Source organism: Agelaius phoeniceus, chromosome 1 (genome assembly GCF_051311805.1).
Source record: "Agelaius phoeniceus isolate bAgePho1 chromosome 1, bAgePho1.hap1, whole genome shotgun sequence".
Taxonomy (NCBI): Eukaryota; Metazoa; Chordata; class Aves; order Passeriformes; family Icteridae; genus Agelaius; species Agelaius phoeniceus.
Window position 1 is genome coordinate 130164222 of NC_135265.1, and position 24034 is coordinate 130188255.

General features: G+C 45.9%; 1 protein-coding gene across 2 annotated transcripts; it reads left to right on the forward strand.

Annotated features, from left to right (window-relative positions):
- Nucleotides 1–1319: 1319 nt before the first annotated feature.
- On the forward strand, nt 1320–22024 carry RRM2B (ribonucleotide reductase regulatory TP53 inducible subunit M2B). 2 transcript variants are annotated; one of them, XM_054643866.2, is made up of 10 exons: nt 1320–1614; nt 6103–6255; nt 7695–7811; nt 8755–8888; nt 10404–10498; nt 12479–12612; nt 17923–18027; nt 19121–19234; nt 19708–19878; nt 21578–22024. In XM_054643866.2, exons 1-9 carry the CDS (start codon nt 1507–1509, stop codon nt 19858–19860), a joined length of 1113 nt encoding a protein of 370 aa, XP_054499841.2. In that variant the 5' UTR covers nt 1320–1506; the 3' UTR covers nt 19861–19878; nt 21578–22024. The 2 variants fall into 2 exon arrangements, with proteins under 2 accessions (XP_054499841.2, XP_054499832.2); XM_054643857.2 differs by having other exon boundaries at nt 1321–1614; nt 19708–22024.
- Nucleotides 22025–24034: the final 2010 nt, after the last annotated feature.

Consider the following 24034-nt stretch of genomic DNA (forward strand, 5'->3'; position numbering starts at 1 on the left):
ACCTGAAATGGCATTTTCATATACAAAATTAGAATTATAACCAATTTTAAAAGGCAGTTGAGTTTGTTCCAAAAAGTAACACCTTTTGGGGGAGGGAAGGAAGAGCTAGGATGGTTGAAGCAGTGAATACTACATTTGCTATAGCAGGACAGCTGCCACAGCAGTGAGGAACTAAGGGAGGAATACAGCTTCCACCACCTATCAGGGAGCTTGTTCTAAACAGGACATTGTAGGTGCAGCTGAGTAGTCTGAAATCTTGCAGAATTGTGCATAATGCTGTATTTCATTTGTATGTGCTTGTCTGTATTTTAGTGTTGGGTACATGATTTAATTTTTATAAAACAAAGCTAACAGAAGTTGGCAGACTTTTGTGAAGGTGCAAGAACCGTCACATGCTGTTTGGTTAATCCTTTCCAGTATTTTTCTTTTTTTGTGCATCTTTAGGCACCATGTAAGTAAACACAAGGGCAGGCATTTAAGAAGTTATCTCCAAATACTTGAACAATTTTCTATTGCTAATTATATTAATTTATGGTAGATCTTAATCCCTGTCAGGACAGGGCATTTCCTTATTTAGGAACTCTGAAACAGTAGCCAGGACAATCAGATCTGGGGGCTAAGAAAACTGGTAGACCAGTCAATGTCATTTAATATGAATAGTCTGCTGCTTGTTGGTTTTGGTTCCACAAACTCATGCATCTCCCCCTTAAACCACCAGCAAGTTCTGTATTGCACACATCAATAGAATTTGTCTGTAAATGGGTCAGTTGGGTTTGCTCTACATCAATCAGTGTTCCTCTGATTGCTCTGGACAAAAAGCTGGAATCACTCATACTCCATATACTTGGTATGAGTGGAGCTGTTGGATGTAAAGATTAAGCAGCTTGTCTAGGTATCTCTGGGAAATAAAACTTCAAGGATGTCTCAGAAATAACAGTACTCAGCTAACAGCAGATATTGTTAATGTGAATCCAACTTTTCTCCTTTACTTTTTATGTGTTCCTGCTGTGCTTTGAAGTAAGTTGCTCAGTCACGTGTTTCTGCTCCTCAGAAAACTCAATGGAAGAAAACCAGAACTGTTTTTGTGCTTGGTCACAGATCTCACCACGGAACTTTTCTTATCCCCTGCCCTGGTGAGGCTTGGGCGTCTCTCACAAGGCATCAAAAAGCCGCAGGAAACAGATGCAGCCCAGAGGAGCGCAGCTGGCCTGACTCCCCCTTCCCGTGCTTAGGAATGGAGAGAGGGGAGGTCTCAGTCACTGTGGCACTCAGGTGCCTTTAAAAAAAATACCCAAAATTCTTAACGGCACACGAATTCTTAAAGCGGCACCGAAAGTTACCTTTCTGGAAAGGGGACACCCGAATCTTTTGAAGCTCTATCTGCTTGCAAGAAGGGGGAGAAACAAGTATCCATCGTACTGCCACAGACAGGCCCTCGCCGAGCGCGGCCAGGCTGTGTTTGTTACACAACTGCTGAGCCCGCCCCGGGGCGGAGCGGCCTTGGCCATGGCCGTTCCCCCTTCCTCCGCCGCCGCCCCTCCCGGTGCAGTCCTGCCGGCCATGGGCGAGCGCCGGGCCCCGGCGGCGCCGCAGGAGGCGGCGGGCCCGGAGCGGGTAAGGCCGGGCGGGGCGGGGAGCGGGGCCGGGCCGGGCCGGGCCAGGCGGGGGCTGCGGGAGCGGCGGCGGCAGCGCAGCCCTGTCCGGCCGGGCCCCGCGGCCTCGCCGCCGGGCCGGGCCGCCGCGGGGGGACCCCGGCACCGGGGCCCCGCTGCTTCGGACAGCCCTGGAAAGGGCATGGGCCCGTCCCCCCGCGCACTTGTCCCGGCCGGGCTCGGCAGGGCCGGAGCGCTCGGGCACGGCGGCCCGGGCAGCGCTGGCAGCACCTGCGGGGGATTCGGGCCTCTGAGCGGCGGCCGCGGGCTGCGGCACGGGGTCCGGGCAGTGCCGCCCCTGCCGCCCCGGGGGCTCTGCGCCTGCCAGGGCCGGGAAAGTAGAGCTCGTCCTCCTGCCCCGAGCCGCCATGGAGGCAGGTGTGCGTGTTGGTGATGCTCCCGGCTTCCCAGGCCTTGCGGACCAGGAAGGTCTGCCCCTGGGAGGCGTCCGAGCTGCATTTTGGTGTCCCCAGTATAACCATGCTAAACCGGGCTGAGGTGTTCAAGGAGAAAGGATCATCATGGCAGGGAAACCCACGTGGTCTTCCTGAGCCCTTGTGTCTCATCAGCACTCAAGTATCCAAAACCAGGTGTCCCATGTTAAATACAAGTATAAGAAACCCCTTACTCTGTCTCCCTGAACAGTGACGTGCTGTACCCATAGTGAAGTGCATGGTAGTCCTGTGATCCCCTCAAGCATATGAAACCAGCAGGTGTTGTGCTCCTCAGATGCTGTGCAGTGCAAACCATCTCTCCCAGGAATGGTGATGAACTCACTGCTGGCATGGCCTGTGCTGCCCAGGGCTGGCCTGGACACTTTGGGAGCTTGTGGGATGCACATGCGGCCTCTTACTGGGGTGTGATGTGAGGGTTCATGGTCACATACCACTGTGAGTGTGTTCCACATCTCAGTGCTGGCTCTGCCAGCACCTTTAGCTTTTTCCCTGGCTACAGCTGTTGTAACTGTGATGCTTGCACATCCAGCCCAGCAGCTGTAGCTGTTGGGGTGATGGTTGTGTGTGTATGTATGTTAATTATTTCCTTGTTTGCTGAATTTGAAATTAATGGGAGGCGTTTTAGCACCCCTAAGCAGTTATTGTTGTCCATTTGGTTTATTGTCATCACCAGAAGAGTTTTTCTCTCGCAGCATAACTGGGATATGATGTACTGGAGTGTGTCCAGCAAAGGGCTGATGATTAAGAGACTTCAGCATACAGAGAGAGGCCATGAGTACTGGGACTGTTCAGTCTGGAGAGGACTCCAGGGGATTGTGTGAGTGGGTGAAAATACCTAGTGGAGGGAATAAAGGAGACAGAGCCAGGCTCTTTTCAGTGGTGCCCCATGGTGGGGCTAGGGGCATTGGTCACACACTGAAGTACAAGAGGTTGCATTTATGTGTGAGAAAGCACTTGTTTTTCCTGAAAGTGGTCAGATGCTGACACAGCTTGCTCACAGAGGTTGTGTAGTCTCCGTTCTTGGAGATACTGAAGCCTCATGTGCTTGACCCTGCTCGTGCAAGGGTTGGCCTGTGCCCACCAGCTTCAGCTCTTTTACACATTTAGATCATGTTGTCTGAACAGAACGAAGCATGTACACATTATAAACTGGGTGCCCTTTGTCATTATGGTGAGTGTTGACTGTCATCATAGCACTGAGAAAAAGATCTGGGGTGCTCATTGAAGGTAGTGTTGACCTAGTGACTTCTACCTTCTCCTGCCCCTCACACTCCTGCCAGTGCCCCTGGATCCAGGAAGGCAAGGCAGGGAATGTGTTATGCTCCTTCAGCACAAGGTGGTGACTGCTCAGAAGCCTCAGCAGTGATCAGAATGTGCCACACACTTAAAACTGAGTTAGAGAGGATGGGATTGTCTTATAGCCACTGCCTGCCTGCCTGCCAGTTTAGAGCACATGAAAGGCTCCTTTCCCAGCAGTCTACCTGTGAAACTCCTCTGCACCCTGAAGGTGATAAGGGAGGTGAGATATAGGTTGAGCAGGAGGTTCCAGTATGTTCCAGTATACTCTCATTATTTGTTTGAGAGTATTTTCCTGTAACTGATCTTTCCTTTTCTGAAATGAAAAAACCCCAAACAACCAAAACTATCTATTTAACAAAATACTGGTACAGTTTCTAAAACTGCAGGCCAGCCAGCCTCACCTGAATCCCTGGAAAGATGATGGGATGGCTCATCCTGCAGTCCATCTCTAAGCACATGGAAGACAAGACAGTCATCAGGAGTAGACACTGTGGATTCACCAAAGGGGACTTGTGCTTAACCAACCTGATTACCTTCTATGATGGTACAATTGGCTGAATAGACAAGGTAGAGCAGTGGATTTTGTCCGCATGGGCTTTAGCCAGGCTTTTGCCAGTGTCTCCCATGGTACCCTCATAGGCAAGCTCAGAAAGCGTGAGCTGGATGAGTGGATGCTGAGGTGGATTGAGCACTGGTCTAGTTTCAGGGCTGTCACTGGTTGTGTCCCCCAGGGTTCAGTGCTGGGCCCAGTATTCTTTCACTTATCCATCAGTGACTCAGATGAAGGGGCAGATGCCTCCTCAGCAAATTCACTGATGGCACAAAGCTGGGAGGAACAGCCAACAGGTGATGCTCCCTGGGAAGCCGGGAGCATCACCTGTACAGCCCTTCAGAAGGACCTGGGCAGGCTGGAGATGGGGAGAGGAATAGTCTGAAATTCGCAAAGACAAATGCAGGTTTGGGGAGGAATAACCCTGGGGAGCAGTACAGGATGGGGGTGACCTGTTGGAAAGCAGCTCTGCAGAGAAGGATCTGGGGGGTCCTGGAGGACAGCAAGCTGTCCATGGGTCAGCAGTGGCTGGAATAGCAGGGAAGACTTTGTGTTTCCATTTTCAAGGATGTCACCTGGTGCAAAAACAGATGGAATTGGCTGGATGCCATTCCCTGAGCAGGTGTGTGCTAAGTCAAGGTGCTGAACCTGCCAACTCCAAATTCTCCCAATTCCAGTGAGTTACTGAAGCAGTCTATGGCCTGGAAAGTAAAAAAGTTCTTCAACTCTATGGCCTTCAGCAGAAACTCAAGATGATGCTGGGAAATCTATCTCATGTAATCAAGTAGTACTTAGAAATAGAATAAATTGGTAGAATTGTAACCCAGAATAATCTTCAGTGATGTATTCACTGGGCATCTGGTGTATCTATGCCAGCTATGCAATGTGCATGGATGTTTGGGTTTTGTTTGTTTTTTAAAATGTAAATGGCATTATTTGTTTGAGAGTATTTTCCAAATTGAAGTAAAGGAATGCTTTTTATTATGTGAGTAGTTACAAGCAGACTGGGTAGGGAAAAGACTGCCTGATAGCTCCAGGAAGGTAGAAAGAACGGTGTTCAAAACCTTCAGCTCCCCTTCTCTGCTGTATTATATGGAACACCTTGTGTACTGCCTGTGGTTAGTTATCCTCTACAGCAGTGTCAGTGGGATCTTGGAGCCAACCCAGAAAGGCATCCTGCTTGCTGAACTTGTGATCAGTGTGAGTCACCAGCCCTTCTGTAGAGCTTGCACCCTGCTGTCCTGACAGCTCTTCACAGCAGTTGTTTCTGGTGAGTGCTTGGTGACATGTCTGCAGGGATGCAGGGATTGATCCTGGGAGCAGATGTCTCCAGCCAGAGGTGAGGTGAAGGCCCTGCTCAGAGTGAGGTGAAGGCCCTCTCTGCTACTTTCCACTGGCCTGTTTCCTCAATATCAGCTGTCCACACCTCCCCAGTTCGGCTGGGCTGGAACTCTGAAGAAGAGCTGTGCACAGATGTCCTCTGGAAGGCCACACAGGAGGATCAGTGTGGGATGGGTGACTCCAGGCAGAGGTTTTCTTGCTGCCAGCTGCTGGGAAGAGGCACTTTAGCTCCATATTGAGGGAGAGCCTCCAGACCCAAGCTGTTGTGTGGGCTGTCCTCACAGACTGCATACACAAACCTCCATGCTGAGACTCGCTGTGGCACAGGGCTATCCTCTGTCAATTGGGATTAGTTACTGTCATCTCCTGGCTTTCTTAAGGCAGTCAGTCCATCCAGGTCCTAATGGCTGAGCGTGAAGCAAATGGCTGGGAGGTACCTGGGCAGTGAGGCTGGTGGAGCTGTGCTGGTGGCAGCTGCAGCACCGTGCCGTGACCTCACTCGTGTCTCCGGTGTACGGGACCGCAGTGGCTGATGTCGCCCCGGGCAGATTTCCCCCTGTGTGCACACAGACAGGCGCTTCCTGGCGCCGGCACGGCTGGGAGGGGGCGCTTGGTGAGAGCTGTGCTGGTAGAGCCGGGCGGGCAGCGCTGCGGGAGCACTGATGGAGGGCGAGGGGACACCTACCCCAGGGGGCCAGGTGGGTGTCTGTGTGACACGGGTGAGCTTCAAACCACACCTTTGGGATAGTGTGAGCAGGAGCAATAAATGGCAGTAACTTTAACCAGAACTGTGCTTTATTTTCAGAGCTCGTCGAGTGCTGCTGAAAATGGCTCTGACCTTGATGAAGAACCTCTACTCAGAAAAAATCCCCGCCGGTTCGTCATCTTCCCCATCCAGTATCCAGACATATGGAAGATGTATAAGCAGGCTCAGGCCTCCTTTTGGACAGCAGAAGAGGTGAGCCCTGGGCCAGTGGGTTGGCAAAAGACAGACCACTGGGGTCCTGGCACATCTTTCCTAGCTCTGCTGCTGGCTTCTGTGTTGCAAAAGTTGGAATTAATTTCATCAAACATCAGGTGCCAGCACCAAAGCAGAACTCCCTTCACTGACAGTGGAAAGCAAGCTGCTTCCACAGGGTGATTCAGCAGAGCTGTTTTAGTTGCTTAGTTTAGGCTGAGATGGAATTGTGTCCTGGCTTGCTTCTCTGGTTATAGAGAAATCCTAAGTCAGATTGCTCTGATTCATGGTCAGACAGCTCCGACCGTGCTGTGGTCTCTGAACCTGCAACTGACTCCTTGCCCATGTAAGATGCTTTGGGAAATTTCATGCTGTTCCTTAATATTAGGTACCTAAATTTCCAGACAGTGTTAATTTTGCTAAAAATGCATTTAGCTGACTCCTGATTGCCCTGGTGAGGTTCTTGCCCTGGTGAGGTGCTTGCCCCATGTTCCAGTGCAACCTCTTAAGTTCTTCCCCAAGGTTGCTGGTTAGCTGGACCTGAGCTCGTTTGTGGGCAGTGGTCTGCAACTGCAGAGGAGTGAGATGAAAGCACTGGCAGCCTCTAAATAGACCAGAAAACATCATGGGATGATGAGGAGTTGCTGTTTGTCGAGGTGGTATTTCATTGCCTGGCTGGGCAGCTTGCTGCCCTGTTGCAGCAGATCTTCATTTAAACTGTTAAAGAAAAAGCATTTGAACTCCTGCCTTACCAGCATTTCTCTTTTACTATGTTACTGGTTCCTTCTTACACTGTCCTACCATCTGTGGGTGCTCTGCATTTTTCACATCTAACTCTACTTTAGTGCTGTTTTGGTTCAGAAATCCTACAAACAAACAGAAAATGCCCATGTGAAGGAAGCTGTGGTTTTCTCTCATGGCTGGGGTTTGGTCTGATAGACAAGAACAGTTGCACAACATTTGCTCCACACCGTTCTTTGACAACGTGGAGGATGAACACCTGCCAAAGGCAAAGTTCCCTCAGTCCATCTTTTGACATGCTTGCGTCTAGCTTTCTTGGAGTATCAGCATTTATTTCAAGTAAAGTTTAAGTGTCTCAGAATGAGCTGTGGTTATTGGTGTGTGTTCATACTTGTGGCAAAAAGATACTAAGGGTTTTCAAAATCTCATTTATTTATTCAATAGACGTCAATTTTCATTCCAAAATACAAAAGTGTTAACTTGTGAAACAAGTACATGATGTTACTGTTGCAGAGAGAGGCAACAGTACTGCAGTGTCTTTGTTGTCTTTTACAGTCACAAGTATTTAAATTCCCTACATGTAAAGATTTGAAAACAAATGCCAAAACTCTGCCTCAGTCACTTGACTGGGCTACTTGTTTTTACAGAATGATAAATACAGAAGGAGAATAATGTTTTCCTTTTTTTCTTTTCATTAGGTTGATTTGTCAAAGGACCTGCCTCACTGGAACAAGCTGAAAGCAGATGAAAAATACTTTATCTCTCATGTTTTGGCATTTTTTGCAGCCAGTGATGGAATTGTAAATGAAAATCTGGTGAGAAAGACTTACAGAGGGCTTGAATACTTAGTCGTGTTATTGTCTTATTAACTTTTCATTTTGGCTTTTTCACATTAATTCATAGGTTTATTAAATGTGTACTTTTTTTCTTTCCACCTCATCTTTGTCAAGTGGAACAAACAGCTTGTTTGTCTGGGAACAGTGTTCGAGTTAAATTGGGTCAGCTGTGGTCATCAGGGCTCCAAATCACATCACCATTTTTAAGTTCAGTCCCTGGTTGGCTGTGGGATGTGCATTTCTGAATGAATTAATGTAGCCCCATATTTTTCTTGTACTCATGTTAATTGAAAAGTAGGGAATACAGACCATGGCTGTGCTGTGTGTTCCTCATTTTGATAAAATCTGTTTTGTTCTCACTGAATGGTATCCTAGAATCTCTTTGGGCTGCAGGTGGGTGCTGCTAAAAAGGTGGGGAATTCTTCCTGTTGATATCTGTTCTGGGCTGGAGAATATCTTATCACAGGTTAGCAGTGGTATCTGTCTGCAAATGCCCAGTTTAAATCTCAAATGTTTGAATGTTTATAACATTTGAATGTTTATAACATGTAGTATATATGTGCATGTATTGCATGAACATGCCTTATGTCATACTCTTTTATATTTTTAATGATGAACACAAAGTTGGAGGCTTTGTTCAGTACTGTTTAGTACTGCATTATTTTGTTGTTCTTCCCCTTGTATGTGTGTCCTCATGCTTCAGCTCTTAGATGTATTTACTTCTGTATTTACTTGCTTTATTTTCTTTTTTATTTTCTTCTGCACCACAGCTGTCCTATTGACATGTCTGTGAACAAAGTAGGACAGAACTGCTCCCATCCTGTCTCTGTAGCAGAGATCTGTTGTCTCTCCTGTTGAGCTCAGAGCAGTGTCATGCAGGACTGTTTTGTTGTACTCATTGCATGCTTTCTGGTTTTGGCAGGTGGCACGTTTTAGTCAGGAGGTGCAGATCCCAGAAGCTCGTTGTTTCTATGGCTTTCAGATTCTCATTGAGAATGTTCACTCAGAGATGTACAGCTTGCTCATAGACACCTACATCAAAGATCCCAAGAAGAGGTAAACCTCTGGATGTGTTACAAACCTGTGGGAAATCTGTGGCTGAGGCCAGTGCCACTGTAGGGCAGCATGGCAGCTGTCTCCTGTTTTCATACTGACTTTCTGGGGAAGTCGGGGAAGGTTCCTTAAAGCTTTCAAGGAAAGGAGTGTTATTGACCAAGGCTTATTGTGGGAGTATCAGAAGGTTAGTTAATATGTGTATAAATCTTTTATTGCTGGAAGCATGGAGTATGGAAAAATGTTAAAGGTTAGATGGGCTGCTTGAGGTTATCGTGCTCCTGCAGTGCTTGCTCTTACATCAGCAAAGCATCAGCCTGAGGAAATTGAGTGCTCATCATCAAAGTGGTGTTTCCAATATACAGCAGTCAATGTATTGCATCCTTTTTGTCATCAGTGCTTTTTAATGCAATTTGAACGGCTTATTTTTGAATGATTGACTTCACCTTTTTTGTCTGAAGAGCTTCCTAGTCCAAACAGGACACATTTGAAAAGCAGCACTTTCCCTCAGAGACTCCATGGTGATGGTCAGGCAGAGCTTGCTTTTCCATCATCATGTGTTGGTGATGGTGGGAGGACTGCAAGGTTTCCTTTCAGGTTTTCAGCATAGGAACAGAGTCTGTGCACATGGGACTTGTCCAGTTTCTTTTGTGTAGCTGGGCAAGATGACGTTTTGCTCTATGGATAGTCTGAAGTAGCTGGCTTAAAGTCTGAGAGAGACTGTGATCTGGTGGGTGAGCACTCCTGGGATGGGATGTTTGAGTTCACAGCCTTCCTCCCCTGAGCCCTTGGGGATGTTGCATTCTGTACATTTACCTCCCTCTGCCCTTTTTATCACAGATGACATCATGGTTAAACCTGGAAGGCAGCTAACAGCACACAGCAGCACACAGCAGCTCACTCACTGCCTGCCCCTGCCCAGTGGGGTGGGAGAGAACTGGGGAGAAAAGTAGAACTGGTGGTTTGAGGTAAAGACACCTGGATAGGACAGGAAAGGAAAATAATAATGATAATGATAATAATAATATGCAAAAGAAGTGATGCACAATGCAGTTGCTCACTGGCCCCTGGCCAGCTTTCCCCTAGTTTATATTCTGAGCATGACATCATCTGGAATATCCCTTTGACCACTTGGGGTCTGCTGTCCTGGCTGGGTCCCCTCCCTGCTTCCTGTTCCCCCCAGCCTGCTCACTGGTGGAGTGGGGTTAGAAGCTGAAGAGTCCTGGACTTTGTGTAAACACTGCTTAGCCACAACTAAAACATCAGTAAGTTATCAACATAATTCTCATTCCAACTATAAAATACAGCACTGTACAAGCAAACTAGGAAGAAAATGAACTCTATCCCAGATAAAGACAGTACAGATCACCGCTTCTTTGGGGTGGGAGTGGTCTCTTACTTGGGTTAGTTCAGAGCCTTGCGTAATGGCATCCTCTGTCTGGGGGAGCTGGAAGGGACAACCAGGGTGGATTTACCTAAATCATTATTATGATGTTTTGTCTCTGTTTTCTTCTATAGGGATTTCTTGTTTAATGCTATTGAAACAATGCCTTGTGTTAAGAAGAAAGCAGACTGGGCTCTGAAGTGGATTGAAGACCGAGAATCCACTTTTGGTGTGTAGCTTTTTATAAATTTGTTTCTATTGCATATCACAAACTGACCTTCTGTGAGTAAGCTGCACCCCTGGAACATAAAATGAAATTCTCCACAGATGTAGTGACTTCTGGGTCTCTGGTTTAACTAAAGAACTAGGAGTAAATTCTGGTGAGCTTGTATGTTTTTATCTTCAGGTAGAGAAATAAAGTAATGGCAGTGCCCCCTGAAATCATGTTATGAAAAATGCTCTTTTTTTATCTTTATACTGATACCCAGTATTCATTTATACTGAATAACTCTGGTTTCCTCAGTTTTTGCATGTAGACCTTGTTTTCTGGTTTTGATTATTTCTTCTAGATGGTTCTTATTTTTCACTCAGTGTTCAGAACTGGGCAGCTGAAATTCTTGCAAGTCCAGGTATTTTCTGTGTTCATGTTCCTATAGAGAAATCCATGGTTTTTTTTTTTTTGTAACTGAGACATGACTGAGCCTGGACAAAAACGATTCAAGAACCATCTATTTCTGGTGTTTCTGATTTGCTGTTGGAACCAGGTTTCTAGTTTTTCTATCTCATTTCAGAGCTGGGACAGTGGCTCAGCTTCCATCAGTGTGCTGCAGGGCATCCTTAGAAGTGTTCTGCATTCAGCATTACAGTGTTGACTTGGAAGGGTCTCCTGTAGCTGAAATGCATAATGGGTGCACTCTGGTGAATTTTTTAAAGGAAACATCCTCTATATTTTGAGAAAGTGTAGGAGATGGAGAGATTCAGCCTGGTGAACAAAATAAATCTGAACATCATTCTTTTGCAGCATCTGTTCACAGCTCGTGTTTGAGAGAGGGTCTTTTTTGTAGCTCTACATTGTTCTGTCCTGGCTCCCACTGCCTCCCTGGTCTGGCTTTGCTTGCTGTGTGTGAAACCCCTTCATCATCTCTTTGTTTGGCTCCCAGCAAGTGTGGGGTGTGCCAGGAATCAGAAAGTTCCCTAACTCAAAAAGCAGTGTGCCCCCCTGCTCCCTGCCCCCAAGCTTAATGCATTTTATCCAGATAAGTAATCAGTCTTCTGCTTCATTAAACCTATATTTTATAAGCAGCCTTTCTCCATTCCTCTATAGCAGTAGATTTTTCGTGTTGCCAGAAAAAAATCTTTCTTTAATAACTTCTGTGATAGTTGTAAGTTGGTATTGCTCTCTGTGCTTTTTCCTAATTTGAATTTCTTCTGATCACCCAGTGGTTGGCGTTTGTATCTCATAGAGGAACTGGAACATCTGGCTACTTTAGGTTATTTTTTAAAACAAAATTCTGTGCAGTTCTTATTGGGAAAAGGCACCAGAACTTAGTGCCAAAGCTCTTCATGTCAGAACATACGCAATGAGTCTGTGAAGTTGTTTGAAGTAGTGTACATGGAGTGTTGTGGCTTCACTAAACAGTCAGATGGTCTTGTAGTCTGAAGAAATACATTCCTGTAGAGAACAGGAAGAACTGGTACCAATAATGCCTTGCTTTCTTTGGATTGAAGGTGGGATAACACAAGTAGTTATTTGTGTCTTGACTTATTTTCTGTAGACTTTCACTCCTTTAAGAATATGGTTTATGTAGATTCCCAGCAAGAAGAAATTGTGGTGTAGGGTTTTTTGTTTCATTTATAAGAGATTGGCCCTTTTTTCAGTTTTGGCTGTCAGTCAGTTACACAGCTGCTTTCCTGCCTTCCAGGAGAAAGAGACAGTGGAGTACTAATGTCTTGGTCACTTTGGACAATTACCTTCTTTTCCTTCTGACCTGGTTCTTCAGTTATGCTGGGGTTGTTATGGCTGAGTGCTGTGCGATGTGTAGACCCACTGTGCATCAGGATCTGATGACAGATGTGGTCAAAAACAGTATCTGGTGCTGCAAGGGAGATTGCTTTTCTCCAGCATCATTCTGTCTGATGCAAATGGTGCCTCTTGCTGATGAGCAATACAGCAATTTGTGTCTAACAAAAAATGTATTATGTTAAACAGGTGAGAGAGTGGTTGCCTTTGCTGCAGTGGAAGGCATCTTCTTTTCGGGTTCCTTTGCTGCTATATTTTGGCTGAAGAAGAGGGGCCTGATGCCTGGATTGACTTTCTCCAATGAACTTATTAGCAGAGATGAGGTAATGTGGCATAACCTACACACTATTTGGGAAGAAAAGTGAGTTTCCAGGGTGAGGGTAGAATTATGTTTATGAAGAACCTGTAGTCTTGACAGAGGAAAGAAGCAGACTTTTATCAATAATTATAGAATCATAGAATCATTTAGATTGGAAAAGACCTTTAAGATCACTGAATCAAACTGTTAACCTGCCACTGCCAAGTCCACCCCTAAACCATGCCCCTAAGTGCTACATTCACATGTCTTTTAAATACTTTCAGGGGTGGTGATTCAACCACTTCCCTTGACAGCAGTTTCCATGAAGTTTTTTGTAATATCCAATCTAATCCCCTGCTTGATGCAACTTGAGGCTATTTCCTCTTTTCCTGTTGCTTGGGAGAAGAGGGTGACCCACACCTCACTACAACCTTCTCTCAGGCAGTTGTAGAGAGCTCAGGTCTCTCCTGAGCCTCCTTTTCTCCAGTCTAAATACCTCCATCTCCCTCAGCCAATCCTCCTAAAACTGGTGCTCCAGACCCTTCACCAGCTTTGTTGCCCTTCCCTGGACTTGCTCCAGTGCCTCAATGTCCTTCTTGTAGTGAGGGGCTCAAAACTGAACCCAGGATTCAAGATACGACCTCACCAGTGCCAAGTACAATCACTGCCCGGGCCTTTTGCCACGCTATTCCTGACACAAGCCATGATACTGTTGGCCTTCTTGGCCACCTGGGCACACACTGGCTCGTGTTCATCTGCTCTCAACCAGCACCCTCTGGTCCTTTTCCACTGGGCTGCTTTCCAGTCCCTCTGCCCAAGTCTGTAGCACTGCAGGGGTTGTTGTGGCACAAGTGCTGGACATTTGGCCTTGTGGAACCTCTTACCATTGTCTTCAGTCCACTGATCCAGCCTGTCCACATCCCTCTGCCTTCCTAGCCTCCAGCAGATCAACATTCCTGCCAAACTTGGTGTCTTCTGCAAACTGACTGAGGGTGCACTCAATGCACTTTACCACTGATAAAGGTATGAAACAGGACTGGCCACTCAGGCCAGTAACATATATATGTATATATATCGTACATAACACACAACTGAGCCCTGGGGAGCACTGCCTGTGGCAGCCACCAACTGCATTTAATTCTTAGCATGTTTTTTGGCCTGGCCATCCAGACAGTTCTATACCCAGCAAACAGCACTGATGAACTTAAAGCCTGGGTGCCTCTGGGTCCCTCAGCAGAAATACCTGTTTTTAAAGGGAGCAAACATAAATACTGGTGTCCCAATTGTGATTTAACCCCAGCCAGCAATCAAGCCCCATGTAACTCTCTCACTCCCCCACCAGTAGTATCAGGAGAGAATAGGAATGTAAAAGCTGGAAAACTCGTGGGTTGATATGAAGACAGTTTAATAGTCACACACATGAGCAAATCAAAACAAGGAATTAATTCAGTGTTTTCCATGGGCAGGTGTTCAGCTGTCTCTAAGAGAACAGGGCCCCATCAGGTGCAACAGTGACTTGGGAATACAAATGGCATTACCCCAAAGGCACCCCACCCCCTTCATTGTTCCTCCTTCCCCCCATTTTATATACTGAATGTCACATGGTCTGGAATATCCCTTTGGTCAGTTTGGTCATTTGTCTCAGCTTTGGACAGGTGTTGTGTCTCCTCCCAACCTCCCATGCACCCCCAACTTCCTCACCTGGGTGGCAGTACAAGAAGCAGAAAAGGCCTTGGCTCTGTGTAATCCCTGCTCAGCAATGGCAAAAACATCTCTGTTATCAACCCTGTGTTCAGCACAAATTCAAAACACAGCCCATACTGTACTTGAAGAACACCAACCCTACCCCAAAACAGCACACCAGCCAAAACCAGCACACCAGTGTACATAGTATTATCAAAAAGATGGACTTTTTAGATCGAAGGGGATGTTTGTTTTCCTGTGCTGTGAAGGGAGGCAAAGGCCCAGCTGCTCAAGGGATGGGGTGGAATTGCATGGTCCCCAGCTGCAGGGGGGGCTGGCTGGAGCAAGGATCTGGATAATGCATGACTGAGACTTGCTGTGCCTCAGCTGCTTCAGGCAGGTTCAGCTGGGCTCCAAGTAACACTCCTCACTTGCTTCTGGTTGTGGGTCCCAGAGCTTGCAGACAGCCACCTGCATCCATCACCAAGGCAGCTGTGGCAGGTTGCTGCAGAAGCAGCAGATACCACTCCTCTCCATGGTCTTGTGTTGCTGCACAGCAATAGAATCTCCTGGGAGAGGGCAACCACAGATCTGCCTTTGAGGAGAGTGGATCTTCACTTAAGATGTGAGGTGTCTGGGGGGCTGCAAGTCAGCACACCAAATATGACAAACCATGTGCTTACAGGTGCCCCTTCTTTGCACTGCTTCCTTCTTTCTTTTTCCTTGCTCCTTGCAAGTTGGCAGCTGTTGTTTATGGCTAGGGACTGTGTACTGCACTGCTTATGTCACTGTCAGCACTGAAAAACTAGAAAGACCAGTTTTGTATGCAGTATAAACATGCTAGTGGTTGTAACTTAGCTGAGTTGGTTTCAATGTGTAAAGAGCATTTTTATAATGGAAGTGATTTTCATGGGTTAGATAAATTGCTTTGAAATGAGACATCTTAAGATATGTCTTTAAAAGACACTTGAAGAAAGTGATATGATGAGTAAGGAAAACCAAATAGTTCTTCAGCCTTCACCTTCCTTGTTTCTTTTGTGAGTCATCATGAACTGATCCATTTGAGTGAGGCAGGATTTGTTTGTTACAAGGATCAGTTGCAGGTGAGTGAATGTAACTGTACTTTTCTGCAGAGTCAAGCACCAAAAGACTAAAATTTTCTTGAGCTCTGCTGGCATAATTCCAACTGCAGTTCTGTTATGAAGGTTAAAGCTTGGTGTACAGAGCACCTGCACTGAAACCCAGTGGCAGTAAAAAGAATCCACAGTGGAAAACTACAAACTGGTTTTTGATGCACCTGGACAGATAAAGGATCAACGCTCAATGTGTTTTTTGAGCTACTGGCTCTGTTCCCAGGCATTGTTGAGCTGGTGCATCTCTGATACTGAAAGGTGCAAAGCTGATGGGTGCACCAGTCAGCAGAGCACATGGTTCATGGAGAAGCCAGCCATGTCCTGTATGGTGATGTTGCCCTGCATAAGACCATGGGAAACCTTGCAGCAGGCAGCTAATGCAGTCACTAGAGGGGGGGATATTTCAGGGCTGTTTCATGACCTTAATCAGAAGGATTCTATAGACTTTCCAAAAAGGTTTTCACAGAATCACAGTATTGTTAGGGTTGGAAGAGTCCTCTGGAAATCCAAGCAGGGTCACCTGAAGCAGGTAGCACAGGAAGGTGTCCAGGTGGGTTTGGAATGTCTCCAGAGAGGGAGGCTCTGCAATCACCTGGGCAGCCTGTTCCAGTGCTCTGTCACACTTGATGTGAAGAAGTTCTTCTTCGTGTTGAGGTGCAACTTCTTGTGTTTTAGTTTACAGCCATTGCTCCTCATCCTGCTGCTGGGCACCACTGCTAAGAGTCTGGCACCCTCCTCTTGGCACCTACTTGTCCTGGCTTCAGCCAAAGACAGGGTTAATTTTTTTGCAGTAGCTGTGAGGGGTGGAGCCTGAAGCTGTGTGGCTAAGACTCTACTGTTATTGGGTACCATCTCAGATCATTGACAGGTGTGGGGAAAAGGGACTCCCTCTCTTGCTCTTGAGAAGAATGGTGTTCCTTCCAGTGGGAAAAAAATGTAATTGGGAAGAGCAGGTGGGTATTTGTTGTGGGTTTCCATGTAAATAGGTTCTTTGTCTTACACATTTTGTTGTTCATATTGCTGTTAACCATTCCTTTTGTTATCTTGTTGCTGTTTCCAGTAAATTGTTCTTACCCATCCCATGATTTTCACCTTTTGTGCCTCCCTTTACAGAGCAGGAAGGGGCAAGGGGAGGCCAGGGGTGTCTTGGTGGGGGTGGGGAGCAAGCAAGTGGCGTCTGGTTTGGGAGAGTCTTGGTAAGGGCACTGAACTGGGGAGTACCATTCCTAGACCACGACACCGCCTTTGAGATAATTATATGCATCAATGAGATCCCCTCTCAGTGTTCTCTTCTCCAGATTAAGCAGACCCAGCTCCTGCTGTCTCTTCTCATTAAAAGATGCTCCAGACCCCTCGTCATTTTTGTGACCTCTGCTGGACCCTCTCCAGTAGCTCCTTGTCTCTTCCATACTGAGGATCCCAGAACTGGACACAGCAGTCCAGATGTGACCCCACCAGGGATGGGCAGAGGGAGAGGATCACCTCCCTTGAGCCGCTGGCCCCACTCTTCCCAATGTACCCTGAGATACCTTTGGCCCTTCTGATCACAAGAGCACTGCAGGCTCAGTCAGCTTGTACCCACTGAGACTCCCAGGTCTTTTGCAGCAGAACAGCTCTCTAGTAGGTCAGCTCTCAGGTTTTGTTTTGACCCTTGTTAGTGATAATATTGGATTGTCTTGTAGCCCATAGTCTGCCAAATTCTTTCTGATTGGTTTTCACTCTGGATGTGCCCTCTTGGTGTTTATTGGCTGTTTGGCTGTAATCACCACCTTGCAGTTGAGAGGAGAGATGGTAGCACAGTGCTCCTTCAGTCTCACAGTGGTAGGTATGGTTGAAGCAAGTTAAAGAGAAGCTGAGGTGCCTCTTGGAGCAGCTGTCTGGGGTTGCTTGTCTCCTGATATTTTCTTACCTTGGCAGGAGAGTTTTCTGGAAATCCTGGAAAGGAGCACAGTTTACTAGGCTCTGTGCAGGATAGCTGAGTGAAATGAGAATGAGAGTTTAGTTGGGGAAGAGATGATTTGTTAATCTTGGGTTTGGTGGCTTTATTCTGAATCTGCATTTCTGAAAATGCTGTTGGGAGAAGCAAGGGAAGAAATGCTACTGAAAGAATTTAAATCAAGTATCTCAAAGGAAGGAGCAGGTAAACAGCCTGTTTTAACTTTTTAACTGTTTTAACAAGTAGTTTTGCAGGTCTTGATGTAGAAGTCTTTCAGCAAAATCATCCCTGACAGGAGGCAGAGACCAGCAAGGCTCTGTGTAGGATCACTCACAGTAGAGCAGCCCTCAGAAAAGTTTTACCTGAGAAACCTGTTTGCTGAACATTATTTTGGCACAGGTGTTAGATGTGAGATGTTACTGGATGGTAAACTACAAGTCCACACTATATGTGATAACATTAAGACTTTCATAAAAGCAGGAGGCTGGGAAACTTCAACCCAAATGACACTGCCTGAAAATAAGAGCAAACTATGTGGAAGAGGGAAAAACTGACTGTGTTTTTCATTGTTCTCTTATTTCAGGGTCTGCACTGTGATTTTGCTTGTCTAATGTTCCATTATTTAGTGAACAGACCATCAGAAGAGCGAGTGTGTGAGATCATCGTTAATGCTGTAGAGATTGAGCAGGTAATCCTGGCTGTGACAACATTGTGGGCAGCTCAGGCTCAGTCTGAGGTGTGAAAATAAACAAATTAACTTCTAAGTTTTGGGATTCCATATTTGATTCTTGGCTCAGGCTTGATTCCTGATGCATTATACCATTCCTTCCCTCTTCCTTAATGGTGACAATAAGAGTCAGAGACTTTCTGATTCAGTTGTCAAGCAACTGGGGCAAGCTGAAGCTGGCAGCTGGTTTTCTCCTTAATGACAGAAAGGAAGAAAGGCTGTCTTATTTGATAGTAAATAGAATAGTTACAGTTGGAAGGGACCTACAGTAATCATCTAGTCCAACTGCAGCTGTCTCTTAGACAGGAGTTTGTTTACATCTGTCCTTTCAGGATCTTTGTCTCTCCCTATTGTATTCACATCTCTGCTTATCCTCAGGAGAAGGCAGGGTCTGTTCTGGCCATGACTATCATGCTGTCTTCTGGCTTTTCCTGAGGTTGATGTCAGGTTCTTTCATGTGAAATGCTGCCCTTCTGCCGGCACAAGTTTCTGCATGGCTGAGTGTTTGGCAGGATTTTCGTTCAGCTTTCTTTCCTGCTGTTATCTAACAACTGTGATGATGACAAATGTTCCTGCTTTGTCTCACAACACTGAAACAGGTATGCATTGGTGCCTGAATATACACATGAGTTCAGCACTCATACATATCACTGCCCTCTGATCTGTCACTCTAGTGGCTGGAAGCCAGGAAAACTGGTGATTTCTTGATCTATCCCTGCTCCCCCTAGTTTCGTCTGTAGGTTTATTGAAGTTGGAGCTTAAGCTTACACTGAAGCTTATGCTGGGGGATTGGAGAAAAGCAGATTAGAGGGGCAGTGATAAAAATCTTATGCCTTTTCCAGAGTAACAGGCTAAAAATAAAGGAAGATACAAACAGTTACTGAAAACAGAAGATATTTGTTGAATTTAGTGATGCAAGTTATTTATTTAGACAACTTCCTGGGGAGCCTGGAACATCACAAAGTATGTTACTGTGAAACACAGGTGTCTTCTCTCTTTTTTTTTTTTCCTTAAATTTCATTTCTCTAAATGTCATCTGTATTTTAACTTCTAGGAGTTTCTAACTGAGGCATTACCTGTGGGTTTGATTGGAATGAATTGCACCTTGATGAAACAATACATTGAATTTGTTGCAGACCGGTTACTAATGGAGCTTGGGTTCTCAAAGGTAAGAGATGCAGTTGCCCCAAATGCTGGCCTGCCAGTGCAGCCCAGGAGAGCTGTCAGCACAAAGCACTCCCTTGTCATGCTGGGGAGCAGGTCATATTTAGCACATGGACTTCCTGTGAGTGACAGCTGAAACCACAGCATTCATACCTATGCTTCACTGTAAAAGAGCAAGAACAATTTAGGCCTTTGTTTCCCTTCAGCTGCTCAGCAGGTTTGTAATGGGAAATGTAAGCTGTGGTCAGATGCTGCAGTGCTTGAAGAATAGCAAGCACCTTGCACAAGTGAGCTAAACCACAGACCAAACTCCTGGGAGTGGCAGTGCTGAGTTTGCTTAGGTAGGGGTCCATAGATCCTCTAGGATATTGCAGCCAGAGGTGGTCTAGTTTGAAAGAGTTTGACAGTTTTGTTTGTGGTGGGGTTTTTAAAGCATTATTTCCCTGTCAGAATCACCAGTGTGTTTTCCTTCCCCAGGTCTTTAATGCAGAAAATCCTTTTGATTTCATGGAGAATATTTCTCTGGAAGGAAAAACAAATTTCTTTGAGAAGCGGGTTTCGGAATATCAACGTTTTGCTGTTATGGCAGAAACAATGGACAATGTCTTCACTCTGGATGCAGATTTTTGACAAATTGGCAAATGAATGGTGACTGTTTCCCTCTCCTCATCTCCCTTTATGCTGTGAAGTTGACTTAATTTCTTCTCATGGAAATCAGAGTCTACTGGGATATTTTTCCTGGGTTTTCATGTTGTTTGTCAGAGGAGTAAATATATTTCTCTCTGTGTCATTTAAAAAAAAAAGGGGGATCATTTGTAAAAACTTTCGGCTTTGTAAAAGGATGGCCTTTTTAAGATTCCCTTGACTCATCTGCTGTCAATGCTGTCTTTAAAAATGACATGGAATGGATGCTACTACTTTTTAAGACTTTGGTAGTGTTTTAAGAAAGCAAACTGCATATTTACCTCATGTTATGGTATTTTAATCTGAAAACCAGCTGAGGTATCACTCCATGTAAAATGTTGCTATAAATTAATTTCCTCTTTCTTGTTTTCATGTTTATAGATTTGGTATAGAGTAAAAGCTCTTCTGTTTCATCCTGTTGCAGATACAGTAATAATTGAATGTGGGAAAACATTAATGAGGTCTGAATAGTAATAGAATATTATTAAACCTGGGAATTATGGGTAATGTCCCCATTAACCTGGATTCTGGTCTGAAAAATTTTTTACTCAGGTTGGAAAATTGATGGGTCTTGGTAGGCATTTAATTCAAATACATTTGATTCTTGTGTTACAGCTGTTACTGAACAGGTCAGTGGACTTTGAATGGTCCTTGAAAAGGCACACCTGTTAACAGTGGAGAAAAACCACATCCTATAGTTCTTTGGCTTGTGCTGCCTGTTTTCCCATGCTTCACTGATCAAGTGCCTTATTAAGCAATCTGTAGTTGTATTTGTAATCATCTGACACTGAAACAGCCAGCTCTGGATGTTGTCCATCTCCCCTTGTCGTGCTGGGTGGTTTGATATTCTCCCCTTCTTGGTTGCACTTGTGCACTGAAGGGGTGAGAAGACATGTCATTCCAAGGGATTATTCCTTGAGGTGCTACAAACAGACTCCTGGGGCTGTAAGGAAGCACCCAGTAATGTATGAAGGTACATCAGGTTGTGTGTCTGATGTGAATCATTGGAACCATTGTCACAGAAGAGCTTCTGAAAGAAGGTATTAAACATTTCAAAAACAAACCAGAAATAGTATGGAGTAGCAGCATCTTACAAATGGCTGTTTGGTTTTTGATTGTGTGCCTGAAAACTGTTTGTAATTTTTTGATACCACATGGAGAGAATGGAGTGCTTGAAGAGTGGTTAATGCACTGCAGTGGTGCTTGGGGTGGAAGGGATACTATTCAGCTGTACCTGGCTTATCTGCAAATAAATAGGCTCTTTTTTCCAAGATAAGTGAATATACAGGAGCTAGACAAAGGGTTCTGCTTTATTAAACCCAAGCATTTTTCATAATATTCATAATTTTGTGGAAGAGCTTTTGTAAGTCTTACGGTTGCAAATATCTTATGCTGCTTTTGATATACCTGGCATGAGCCAAACTGACAGCCCATGATGGGGTAGCACATGTGTTATTTCCCTGCCAGCCCACATCAGCCATAGTCCTTGGTACCTGAGTTCCATGGAACAGGTCCACTACCTTAGCATAGTTCCCAGTGAACAACTGTCCCTGCTGTAAAAATAAGCAGCAAAATTTACTCTTGTTTTTTTAGACTCTTTTTAGTAAAAGATCAGGAGTATGTACTGAACATGGAAATGGAACAGCTTTTTTTTTTTTCCTAGAGAAGAGCCTGCATCATTTGACATAAGGTACTTGGAAGAGGGCAGAGTGGAACATTGAGAATACAGAGAAAAGTTGGAACTGGTGGCCCTCACTAACATCCTGGAACTGTGAAAGAACTGTGGACTCAGAGGGAAAACTCAGTGCCTTTTGGAAATTCTGAGTTGATAGGGCAGAAAGAGAAAATACTGTAAATGGGTCTGTTGTTGGAGTAATGGAAGCTATTATGTCACTGAAAGTACTAAAAAGTATTTATTTTGAGTCTTGTGAATTATAATGAGAGTATAGAGAGCGTTCTAATATGAAACTGCAATGTGCTCAGGTTCTGTAAATGTCTATGAGATACCAAAGTCTGGTACAACGGCTCCCACTCGATTTGTATGTAAAATATGTGTGTTGTTTCAATAAAATCTGAGTGTGGGGAAGCCCATGCCTTCATTTATAAGTTACATGCTTCCTTGTGAAATCCAAAGTGATAAAATTGGGATATGACAGAGTAAGTCAGTATTCACAGCTTTTGGATTGTGGGAGAAAGTTGTGAGTGCTCCATATATTGTCTTGCACTTTTTGGAGCTCTTGACTTGCTCTTTCTTGTTCCTGGAAATAGGTTTTGCAGTCTAGTGAGCAAACAAGTGGGTTTGGTGTTTGTTTGTTTTGTTTTGTTTTTATTTGGTATTTTCTGGCACAAGGAGAAATCTTTTGGGTGTCTGTAAGGTTCAGTGAAGAAACACTCCAAAAATGTATTGTCAGTGGGTGGTACCTGATACATCAAGAGCATCATGCCCTTGGGGCAGGCACCCTGACTGCCTGGGCACAGCATCATCAGGTTCAGGCCCCAAGCAGGGGCCAGCCAGGCACCTGCCTGAAGCCAAACTCTGATCACCTGGGTGTGAGCTGGCACAGCTTCACACCTGCTCATGTGGGCTGTCAGGGCTGTCATTTCAAAAGTCCTGTCCCTGCAGCCTCCTTGAGACAGGCATGACAGGCAGAAGGCGCCTTCTTCCCCCAGCACTGGGCACTGAGCAGAAACCCCATGGGCCTCTGAGGGCTCTGTGTGTCTCACACTGTGGCCATCAAGCTTAAGAAAGCCTGGTGGGTGTGTGTGTGGGGGAGAAGGTGCAAAGCATCCCTTCAGTGTACATGGTCTGTGTGCCCTGAGTTGGAAAACTGGTGTGTGACTTCAGTGTGACAGTGAAGGTGCTTCCAGGTGCTTCCTGGATGGTGAAGAACATCTGCAAGGGTCAGATGAGTAGAAACCTCCTTCTGGGGCCTGCAATAGGAGCTGTAGCTCATGGGAAGAATTCCCACTTTTAATTCCAAAGTGGCCTCAGTAGTTCCCATTGTTCCCATTCAAGCAGACATGTGTCTCCTGGCAAGTCCCCTGAGTTGGTTATCAGTAGCCACAGGCAGACATGGTGCTCCCAATGCTCTGCTCTGGCTGTGAAACCACTGCCCAGTGCAGTAGGTCAGTGAGTATTCCCAGCCCTTGCTGGGAAATCAAAGAAAGCAGGGGAAGGCAGGGCAGTTAGCAACCTCTTTCTTAGTGTTTCTGGACTGGTAAGATTTTTGCAGCAGATGAGGATGCTCTGTATGTGGCAGCACCCTCAGAACTGCTGCCAGCCCCTGGCCAGCTGACACTGTGCTGATCCACTTCCACCACATTTCTTGTCCTTGTCTTTGAGTGATGAAAGCTTTGAAAGAGCAAGTGTGGCCTCCCTGCTGGTCACCCAGCCTGCCAGAGGAGCATCTTCCTTCTGGCATTCCTAGGGGGATGATCTGGGCTGCTTTTTCCTCCTGGTGGAGCCCTTGAGTCAGCAAATATTGATGTTTCTGTCACTGTTATCCTGCACTCCTTCTGGGAGTCAGTCCCTGGCGATGCTGATGCGTTGCTATGTCATGCAGCCAGGTCTGTGTTTGCCAGGCGGCTGCTCCTGTGCCTGGGCCCGCTGTCAGCACCGCACGCTGCAGGGATGCCCAGACCCTGTGTGTTGTGTGTGTGTGTGTGTGCACGCCTGGCACACGGGTGTGCGTGCACACCACACACACCAGCACAGCTGAGGGGAGGAGCTGTTGAATGGCAGCTTTTAGCAAACAGGGCAAGGTGGGCACTGTAATATCACTGTTAAGAGATGCTATTCTTGATTTGCCAGCAGCTCCTGCCTTGCCCTGGTTCCCGTGGCCTGGGCACAGATGACAGCAGCAGCACAGCCTGGCCACAGATGGGCAGTGCTCCCATCCCATCAAACATAATCTGGCTCTAGGAACCAGGGCTGCCCTGAGGATAGAACGGTGCTCTGCTAACTTTAGCTGAAGTTTTTCAGCTTGAAACACAGGTAAATCTCAGGAATGGCTGGTTTTGGCCAATGTGGAGCACACATTTCTGCTTTGAACAGTAATTTTGGCATTTGGCTATTTGAGTGTACTCACGTGGGCAGGCTGGGGAATTCCCTGTTGAATTT